Source organism: Entelurus aequoreus, linkage group LG11 (assembly GCF_033978785.1).
Source record: "Entelurus aequoreus isolate RoL-2023_Sb linkage group LG11, RoL_Eaeq_v1.1, whole genome shotgun sequence".
Lineage (NCBI taxonomy): Eukaryota > Metazoa > Chordata > Actinopteri > Syngnathiformes > Syngnathidae > Entelurus > Entelurus aequoreus.
Window position 1 is genome coordinate 28,739,484 of NC_084741.1, and position 11,299 is coordinate 28,750,782.

At 41.0% G+C, this 11,299-nt stretch overlaps 2 protein-coding genes across 3 annotated transcripts in view; one reads left to right on the plus strand and one right to left on the minus strand.

The window, feature by feature from the left end:
- Positions 1-11,299, minus strand: part of sec61b (SEC61 translocon subunit beta) — a 288,067-nt gene that overhangs the window by 17,291 nt on the left and 259,477 nt on the right. The window contains exon 1 of one of the 2 annotated variants that reach the window (XM_062062906.1): positions 16-182. The exons of the other annotated variant lie outside the window; for it this stretch is intronic. Within the exon in view, the coding sequence (XP_061918890.1) occupies positions 16-18 (3 nt within the window). The 5' untranslated portion in view covers positions 19-182. Of the gene's footprint in view, positions 1-15; positions 183-11,299 lie in introns of those variants that run through there. 2 annotated transcript variants of the gene reach the window in all.
- On the plus strand, positions 73-11,244 carry alg2 (ALG2 alpha-1,3/1,6-mannosyltransferase). The gene is given in 7 exon segments (XM_062064023.1): positions 73-105; positions 1,090-1,129; positions 1,132-1,200; positions 1,203-1,258; positions 3,055-3,192; positions 4,427-4,594; positions 10,235-11,244. Coding segments are annotated over 7 exon segments (1,245 nt in total). The 3' UTR covers positions 10,976-11,244.

An 11,299-nucleotide genomic window follows, 5' to 3' on the forward strand; every position in this document is an offset into this window, starting at 1 on the left:
GGCAGAGAATCTTACCATTTTGTCTTATTTGTTTGAAGCGAGCTGAGTCCCTGAGCTCCTCTCCTGGTGATGATGAAGTCCACGTCAAATAAAGAGCTGGCAGTGGTGAATGAAAAGAACTCGGGAGGGGAAAGGAAAGCTTACACCTCACATTAAAAGGACACGACTGCAAAAACCGAGGACCTTTAGGTGGTCAAATATATGCCTGTCACTAATTCAAGTTTGACACAAAATTATAAAATGTAATCTGAATTATATGATATTTAGTTGAAGTTTTCTTATTGTATAACCTGTCGAATATATTTGAGAACATTATTGATTTTTTTCATTTGTCAAATATTTATTTCTATTATAGGCAAAAACAACGAACCTCCGTGCCATTCTGCGTGACGTGTCTTGTACGAGTCGTGTGTTTCTCAAGGGGGAAACTGGCGCCATTTTGGCGCGAGCCGGAATTCGGCTTGCTTCATCTCCAATGAGAATTTAGAGCCCCTATGGCGGCATAGCACGTAAGTTTCATGACAGCCGCTTTGGCAAGCGACAGTGAGACGCGCGACATCACAGGTCTCAAAACTTGGATAAGATATCACAGAAGGTAAACGTAAAATGTTCTAAAAATAATGTATAAACACGCCCTGGGTGATATATATGTAGGTACATTTACATACATGTGCTATATCTTTACATACGTATAGTTTTCATTTGTTGTTATTAGCGAAGCATGCTTGCTAAATTAGTGTAGTGTACTGTTATTTATGGCATTTAACTTTTTATCTAGCTTTCCTAAAAATCAATAAAATTACTGTACTGACATCTTACATTTACGTCTGCATATTTGCTGGCATTGTGTCAACCATGCTTGTTTACTGAGATGTCATGAAATACTTCATATGTAATGAAATGTCCAGGCTTGCTAAATTGCTCGCTTGGATGAATGTCAGTAATTTTTTTGTCTGCTGAAATACATTTTTTGATGCACAATATCCTGATGACTGGTAAATGTTAGTTCAAGCAGTTCATTTCCAGTCTATTCTCTAAAATTGAGCAGACAATGTTCATTTGTTTATTTTAATGTATGTGCGTGTCCAGGATGGTGCAGGTGTGTTTCTTCATCCAGACCTTGGTATCGGTGAGCGGAGCGGTTGGTTGTCGACGCTGCTGTTACATTGAAGTCTCAAGGATGTAATGTCCAAATCTGGACTGCCATCATGACCCAACTCACTGTTTCTCTGAGACGCTTGACCCAGACCTACCTGTGGTAAGACAACTATGCAATGTCTATTAGTGTTTTCGTAGCTTTATTTATTGACCTGTCCAAAAGGCATAGCATTTTGGCAGACAGACTCCACAAGATTGGTCTATCTCAGCATGCTGTAAAGTGGTTTTCTAATTACTTGTCCGATAGAACCCAATGCGTCTAGTTTTCTGGATCCTCTCCGTCTTTCCTAGTAAATGGTGTACCGCAGGGTTCCATATTAGGTCCATTGTTCTTTTCCATTTATGTAAATAATATCTGTGGATAATGTGTTGGATGCTGCGTTCCATTTTTATGCAGATGACGCGGTCATGTATTGTTTATCCCCCGCTTTTCTGTGTACCTTTGAGCTCCTGCAGCCAGCTTTTGATGTTGTTCCATCCTCACTGACTCAGCTCAGACTAATGCTAAATGCACAAAAATCTAAGGTGGTGTTATTTTCAAATGGCAAACGATTGGCCATTGAGCACTCCAAAAATATTAACTGCTCATATGGGCAATGGTCACAGTACTTGGGGATTGTTGGTTTCATACTACAACCTCACGGTGGAACCTGGACACATCACCAGTGATTCTCCCGGGGTCATAGGGTGTTTCGGGTCTTAATCAAACACCCTCTCCCGGGCGACCCAGCAGAGGGGTGATCAGTCCCTCGACTTGTGTCCAGGTAGCGCTCCACGCCACGCGTCCCCCCTCCAACGGTCTGCTCCGGGGTTGCGCTGGTGGTGCTTGGAGGTTCCAGGCACTGTGGGGAGTGTCCGGGCCTGGGTCCTCCTCAGTCTCATAAGGTGCCGTACGAGGTACTGGCCCTGTGCGTTGCACCACGGGTTTCCTCAGGCAGTCTATCTTGGTCTTATGTGTCTTCAGGGTTTTTCGCAGCGTTATATGGGTGCTCCCTTGCGAGAGCTGCAGCTTGGGATGCTACCCCTCCCTGCCCCGGTTGCCGTCTTTCAGAGCTGTCAACTGTCTCTCCAGTTGTAATAACTTGTCTTTTAAATCTCACATTGAAAAACTTGTGGCTAAACTTAAAATTAAATTTGGATTTGGATTTTAGGAAACACTTGATTCTGACCACTTTGCTAGATTATTGAGACTTGCTTTTTATGAATGCACCCGACTTTTATTTGAAAAAACTGGATACTGTAAATCACCTTGCCTTACGTTGTATTACTGGTTGTGGCAACCTTGTCCACCATTGCACTTTATATGCAAAGGAAAATTGTCCGTCTTTATCAGTATGCAGATTGTCTCGATGGTTGTGTTTTATATGTAAATCACTTCTTGGCCTGGTTCCGCCTTATTCGTGTTCTTTAATGTGTAGAGACTGGAGTCGCTACAGCTTAAGGTCACAGGACATACTTAGAATGTTTGTTCCTAGAGCTAACACAAATCTTGGAAAAAAAGCATTCAGATATGCTTCTCTACGGTTATGGAATAACTTACAAAAGGATCTGAGGTTATCTGAGTTGATCACTTTGGGGGAATTTCAGGCCATTTTAAAGGATTAAAAATGTTTTGCTATTGGGCACTGTACTTGTTTTTAAGTTGTTTTTACTGAAACATTTTACAATTTTTTTTTATGTTAATATATGTAAGGAATTAATTTTTAATTGTGGTGTGTGACTGTTGCTGTTTCTGTTGTTTTTATATGTATTCATGTAACTTTTTCCGCTGCCCTCTTGGCCAGGTCACTCTTGGAAAAGAGATTTTAATCTCAATGAGTTTTTACCTGATTAAAAAAAGGATATTGATATTGATTGAGTGAGTGCATTAATCATCTCTCAACCTTTTTCTGACAGGTGTGTGTCGGTGACTGGCTGCCCACCAATGTTTTTGGGTACCTCCACGCCCTGTGTGCTTACATGCGGATGATCTATGTGGCACTATATTTGGTCTTCCTCAGTGGCCTAGAGTATGATGTCGTTTTTTGTGATCAAGTGAGTTGACCGTGGTCTTTTTTGTGTTTGTGCACATGCCAGACTATTACAAATATGTCTCTCCCTTGATAATATTGTGTGGTAAAAAGGCAACATCAATGACACTTAGAAACTAGAGATTTCTCATTTTGACGTATGTGAGTATCGGCCTTTTTTTATTTCTTATTTTTACTTACTTTTTACACCAACATAACTACATCAGCAGATACAATATACACACATATGATACCATTATTTACAAATCCCAATACCAGTGAAGTTGGCACGTTGTGTAAATAGTAAATAAAAACAGAATACAATGATTTGCAAATCCTTTTCAACTTATATTCAGTAGAATAGACTGCAAAGACAAGATACATAATGCTCAAAATGGAAAACTTAGTTATTTTTTGCCAATATTAGCTCATTTGGAATTTGATGCCTGCAACATGTTTCAAAAAAGCTGGCACAAGTGGCAAAAAAGCTCATCAAACACTTATTCGGAACACCCCACAGGTGAACAGGCTAATTAAGAACAGGTGGGTGCCATGATTGGGCATAAAAGCAGCTTCCATGAAATGCTCAGTCATTCACAAACAAGGATGGGGCGAGGGTCACCACTTTGTGAACAAATGTGTGAGCAAATTGTCGAACAGTTTAAGAACAACATTTCTCAACCAGCTATTGCAAGGAATTTAGGGATTACCCCATCTAAGGTCTGTAATATAATCAAAAGGTTCAGAGAATCTGGAGAAATCACTGCACGTAACATTGAATGCCTGTGACCTTGGATCTCTCAGGCGGTACTGCATCAAAAAGCGACATCAGTGTGTAAAGGATATCACCACATGGATTCAGGAACACTTCAGAAAACCACTGTCAGTAACTACAGTTACTGGGCAGATTTCCCATTTTTTGAAATGCAAATGTTGATGCTCTTTTGACCCGCATCTTTAGACTTATGTAATAAAACTGTTTTTAAAATACTCAGATTTTTTTGGTGCTTAATTAGCCACAACATAAGCACCGCATACAACATTATGTCACTACTGGTCCAACGTTTCCTAATAATAAGCCTTGTCCAACTCTTTACTGACATATACTTTTCGTGTTTAAATAACTTTTTCTGCAAATGAACCTTGGCTCCAAATATTGATTATCTGCTAATAATTGATATCGGCACTGAAAAAATGATATCGCTCGATCACTATAAGAAACTAAATTCTAATATGTTTTATATTGAAATCCATCCCAGGTGTCAGTGTGTATTCCAGTATTGAGACTGTCCCGACACAAGAAGAAGGTTTTATTCTACTGTCACTTTCCGGACCAGCTCCTGACTCAAAGAACGTCAACCCTTAAGAAGCTGTACCGCGCTCCAATTGACTTCCTCGAGGAATACACCACTGGCATGGCAGATTTGGTATGTAAAAGAAATTGGAGGTTTTTACTATAACGCTCACAGGGTGTGACTTTGTTTTTTTATCACACTAATTGCATATATAAATAAAGCTAATTATTTAATAATCAAAGTTGATGTTTGCAACTTGCTCGGTTACATTTTTCAAAGCAAAAAATAAAACATGAACACCACGGGCTGGCTTGTGTTACCGTCAGTTGTTTAACAGAACATATTGGTTTCAAAACGGTCTATATTTTCTACAATTACTAAGTTTGCGTAATACATTTTACTGGCCCGAATAAAATGAAACAGATACGCGCAAAGGGGAGCGTGCACACAAACAAAAGCAGTCAATGAGAAGCAAGGAACAATTTGCAGTCATGTTGTTGTTATGATATAATACACATTTAATGACAGGCAACACTAGCTATCCAAATCACTATCATTAGCCAACAACACCCAAAGCTAATGCGCATGCATGTGTTAGGTATGTACGTAGTTACGTCATTACGTATGAGAAGTCGTAAGAGAGGGGTATATAACATTGGAAAGTTAGTGCTCTCTAGACAGTTGTGTAACTGTTGAAAACAGCCACTTTAAGCTGTAAATCTTGAATTTAGGAGATTTTGTGATTTTGTCATAGTGGGGGTCAAGTTTATCAGAAGTAGGTGTTTAGGAGTACAGTATACATGTACAGTGCTACCTCAACTTAAAGGCCTACTGAAATGAATTTTTTTTATTTAAACGGGGATAGCAGATCTATTCTATGTGTCATACTTGATCATTTCGCGATATTGCCATATTTTTGCTGAAAGGATTTAGTATAGAACAACGACGATAAAGATTGCAACTTTTGGTATCTGATAAAAAAAAGGCTTGCACCTACCGGAAGTAGCATGACGTAGTCAGTTGAACATATACGCAAAGTTCCCTATTGTTTACAATGATGGCCGCATGAAGTGAGAGAGATTCGGACCGAGAAAGCGACAATTTCCCCATTAATTTGAGCGAGGATGAAAGATTTGTGGATGAGTAAAGTGCAAGTGAAGGACTAGTGGGGAGTTGAAGCTATTCAGATAGGGAAGATGCTGTGAGAGCCGGGGGTGACCTGATATTCAGCTGGGAATGACTACAACAGTAAATAAACACAAGACATATATATACTCTATTAGCCACAACACAACCAGGCTTATATTTAATATGCCACAAATTAATCCTGCATAAAAACACCTGCGTGTTTGTTATGCTAGCTCCTAGCTCCTCTGCTAGCTCCTAGCTCCATAGAACACGCCAATACAATTCAAACACCTGATCAACACACACAATCACTCAGCCCAAAAGACCGTTTACCTAACCCAAGGTTCATAAAGCTTATATATTTTTTTAAAGTTACGTACGTGACGCGCACATACGGTCAAGTTATCGAATGTTTAGCAGCCAAGGCTGCATACTCACGGTACCTGATATTCAGCTGGGAATGACTACAACAGTAAATAAACACAAGACATATATATACTCTATTAGCCACAACACAACCAGGCTTATATTTAATATGCCACAAATTAATCCTGCATAATAACACCTGCGTGTTTGTTATGCTAGCTCCTAGCTCCTCTGCTAGCTCCTAGCTCCATAGAACACGCCAATACAATTCAAACACCCGATCAACACACACAATCACTCAGCCCAAAAGACCGTTCACCTAACCCAAGGTTCATAAAGCTTATATATTTTAAAAAAGTTACGTACGTGACGCGCACATACGGTCAAGTTATCGAATGTTTAGCAGCCAAGGCTGCATACTCACGGTACCTGATATTCAGCTGGGAATGACTACAACAGTAAATAAACACAAGACATATATATACTCTATTAGCCACAACACAACCAGGCTTATATTTAATATGCCACAAATTAATCCTGCATAATAACACCTGCGTGTTTGTTATGCTAGCTCCTAGCTCCTCTGCTAGCTCCTAGCTCCATAGAACACGCCAATACAATTCAAACACCCGATCAACACATACAATCACTCAGCCCAAAAGACCGTTCACCTAACCCAAGGTTCATAAAGCTTATATATTTTAAAAAAGTTACGTACGTGACGCGCACGTACGGTACGGTACGTGTTATGCTAGCTCCTAGCTCCTCTGCTAGCTCCTAGCTCCATAGAACACGCCAATACAATTCAAAGACATGATCAACACACACAATCACTCAGCCCAAAAGACCGTTCACCTAACCCAAGGTTCATAAAGCTTATATATTTAAAAAAAGTTACGTACATACGCAAAAAAAAGCCAAAGCTGCATACTCACAGTAGCACGTCTGCGTCTTTGTCATCCAAATCAAAGTAATCCTGGTAAGAGTCTGTGTTGTCCCAGTTCTCTACAGGCGTCTGTGTATCCAAATCAAAAGTCCTCCTGGTTAGAGTCTCTGTTATCCGAGTTCTTCCATCTTGACTGCATCTTTCGGGAATGTAAACAAAGAAGCGCCGGCTGTGTACTGTTGTGGCTGACTACGTTCGAAAAATACGTCCATTTCGCACCGACAACTTTCTTCTTTGCTTGCTCGGCTTCCTTCTCCATAATGCAATGAACATGATTGAAACAGATTCACGAACACAGATGTCCAGAATACTGTGGAATTATGAAATGAAAACAGAGCTTTTTCGTATCGGCTTCAATGTGGAAGGCATACCCGTGTTCGTCGGGCTACGTCACGCGCATACGTCATCCTCAGAGGCGTTTCGAACCGGAAGTTTAGCGGCAAATTTAAAATGTCACTTTATAAGTTAACCCGGCCGTATTGGCATGTGTTATAATGTTAAGATTTCATCATTGATATATAAACTATCAGACTGCGTGGTCGGTAGTAGTGGGTTTCAGTAGGCCTTTAAGTGTGCCCTAACTTAAGAGTGTTTTGAGACAAAAGTTGTCTCTTGGCTAAATGTTATGCTTAAAGTTGCAAGCAAAAATTTGAGTTACAAGCATCCCCACTATTAGTTGGCTCAGCAAATGTCACAGTTAACCTTGTAAGATCCGCCCAAAACATGTGGTTGTACTTGTTAGCTAGCATTAGCTTACAGCTAGATGGACATAACTTTGTTTTTCGACATGGGAAGAAAGAAAATGAGTGTGGAGGACAGTGCTGAGACGAAAAAGTGGAAAATCTTGAATTAAAGAAAACATCAAAAGCATGTCATAGCGTGTAGCCAACTCGGCGAAGCAATTGGAGTATATCACTGCTAGGCTGCACCATACTGAAGCAGAATTAATCTAACACCAGCCAAGAATCATGTTAAAATAATATGTGAATGGCAGATATTTATACATTAAAAAAAAATGAAAAGCTCCTGTGTGTTTGACAGCGAAGCAACGGGAAGGAGATCCTGTCCACTCTCCAAGGTAAAACGCTGTACATTATTATTACATTACTTCATAAAAACTACTGTAGTTTGTACTATACTGTCTTCAAACAATAGTTATGATCTTAAATGTTGTTTTTATTTTAAAAAGCCATGTTACATGTTAGAATTGTACTGTTTTGGAGGGCCAAACACCTAATAAACTGATTACAATTAATTTCACTCGTTGATTTGAGATACAAATGTTTTGAGTTAAAAACTCCGTCATAGAACCAATTAATCTCGTAAGTTGAGGTACTACTGTATTACCAAATCACATAAACTATTAACAACATTGTGTCCACTACTGCGTGCTACTGATTGCCCCAAGGCCAAACACTTCAAACCAAGTGCTCTTTATAGGCAGCCCGTGGGCCAACCATCACCCAAATAATGAAAACATAGAGTTTTACTAAAAACTGCTGGTTATAAGTAAGGCAGGGTACACCCTGGACAAGTCGCCACCTCATGTCTGCTACTAGTGTGCGGAAAATAACCAGACAATGACTATAGTGTCCTTTTATTTCAACACAAAAATGTGCAGTTGTTCGCTACACCTTTTAACTAACTCATTTCCTGGAATACTATTTCCTCTTTTCATTCCTCTCTCTCTGCGAAGTACTAAAAAATATACATTTTGGCTTTTACATGCAAATGAAGTGAGCGAACAGTGTCTCCCAGAGGACTGTATTTTATCTGTGGCGCGGATATGATGCCATCGTTTGATTTGTGATGCATTTGCTAAAAGTGAGTACACTTAAAAATTCCGTACTTTTATAGGTACTGACCAAAGTCCATCTGTACTACCGGTTCTGATTCACGTAAAAACGGTGTGGGTGGGAAGAGAGTATTGGCGTCTTTTTTTTATTCATGAACGATACACAAACCTCCAGCTCGGTGGCACTGTTTGAATTAATCAACAGGCTCAACTAGGTGACCAAGTATATTGGTTGCCTGCTATTGGTTCAAATCAAATCAACTTTATTTATAAAGCACATTTAAAATTGACCACAGGGGTAGCCAAAGTGCTGTACAATGGGCAGGTTAAAAGATAACACAAGAGGAAGGAGCAAGCACAACACAACACGAACAGAGCATGATAAAAAATAATAATAATAAAGCATAGCATATAACAATAATATAGCCTGCTATTGGTTGTGCTAAAACATGCTTGCATAATGCACATGAAATACAGATATCCTTTAAAGTTTTATAATCATTACACCAGTACTTTAGACATAATAAGGTGGCAGGGGGGACGTGAGAAAACAATACACCAGTCTTCAGCTAGGTGGCATGTAGCTGCTGGTGCCAGCAACTCGTTGAGTGGTTTGTAGGATAAATACATATTATCAGGTTATCAATCGTAGTTCAATTTAGGTGGGGCGTAAAAAAATTATGTCCCAAAGGGGGAAAATAAGTGTGATGCACTGCTTTATATTGATTACTTTGTTGCCCGTGACAGTTGCACACTCTGCACCGGCTCAAACACAGCAGTCAAGCACTGACAGAGGACTCAGCCGGACTGCCTCGAGGTAATGCTACGATTTTCAATAAGAAGGCGAAGAAAGCTCAAAAGAAAAGTGATGCCCCAGTTCTCAAAATGCGCTAGGTCAATGCTAATTTACATTGTATTTGCCATAGACATGCTAAAGATAAGTATTAGCTATTTTACATGGTGATTTCAACACCTCCAAATTTGTCAATGAAAACTACAACTAAGACGCATGTTACAATCCAACAGCTGCTGTGTAATAAGCACAGTAATTACAGTATAAACACTTTGTAGAGTTCAACAAAAGACAAGACTGGCACATTCAACTTAATGGCAAAAGCTACTTCCTAACTCAGGCAACACACCAAAGTGTGTACAATATCTAACGTCTTTTTTTAAAACATTTAATATTGCCACATTTGAAAACACACGAAATTTCCAAAAATTGGTACAGTTGAGTAGCGGTATCGATTCAAATGTAAACGGTACCCATCCCATGTATTTTATTCCTCTGGCAGACAGATTGTGTCATAATGAGTTTATGATCAAGGGCGTACAGGTGACCTTATGCGGCGCTCCAAAATTATTTGGGATCATTTTTAATAAATTAATTCCTGGTAAACCCTGGCTTAGCAAGTTTTGAAAACATTTTATTTTCCCTAAAATGTCTTGTGCCCCCGAGGTAGCGTGTGTGTCATATTTTGAAAACCTCTGCTCTAAGTTTTAAGAAAGCTCCTGATTCAGTTTTACTTCCTCTTAGATTCTGGTAAACAGCCAGTTCACCGCAGGCATCTTCAGGGAGACCTTTCGGAGTCTCATAGGGGTCCAGACAGACGTCCTCTATCCTTCCCTCAACACGCGCACCTTTGACCAGCCGTCCAGTGAAGCACATGACCTGGAGGGGCTCCTCCCCGAGGGAACCTCCCACCTGTTCCTCTCGCTCAACCGATACGAGCGAAAGAAGAATTTGGGTTTGGCCCTGGAGGCCCTGGCAGCTCTGAGAAGCACCCTGCCTGCCAGCCAAAGCGCGGGCGTTCACCTGGTGGTGGCGGGAGGCTACGACGAGCGAGTCAGCGAGAACGTGGAGCACTATGCGGAGCTGAAAGAGCTGTCATCACAGCTCCACTTGGAGGACTGTGTGACTTTTTTGCGTTCCCCCTCGGACTCTATGAAGGTGGCTTTGCTGCGGGGGAGCCAGGCGGTGCTGTACACCCCGAGCCGGGAGCATTTCGGGATAGTTCCCGTGGAGGCCATGTACTGCTGCTGCCCCGTTATCGCCGTCAACTCAGGGGGGCCCCTGGAGAGCGTGGCCCACGGCAAGACCGGCTTCCTGTGCGAGCCCACAGCCGAGGCTTTCTCCAAGGCCATGGAGAGGCTGGTCATGGAGCCACAGCTCCGTAGGGACATGGGACAAGCTGGCAGGAAGAGAGTACACGATAAGTTCTCTCTTCAGGCCTTCTCAGGGCAGCTGCACGACTACATTGTCAGCCTCAGCCACTGACATCAAGGCTGTGAATGCTTTTTTCTGGAACTGACTGAGTGGACGTGGGCGTCCGAAGTATGAAAGGGGCGGGGTTCCTTGAGGACAGTTAATCAGCGTTTTCTTCGAAGGGTTGCTGAGGAACCGAATTCTATACCAATTATGTGTACGTTCCAACACAGCAACGAAAAATATGGATTAACGCACTGAAATGTTTTTAGAAGTTTTTCCTTATGAGAGCAACATAGTTGTCTGCAATCCTAAATCAATAAACAGGATGCTTTTCTCCACTTCCTGTCTGCTCGGAGCTTTGTTCCAAAGACGCTGGCCTTGGTCTGTGACTCT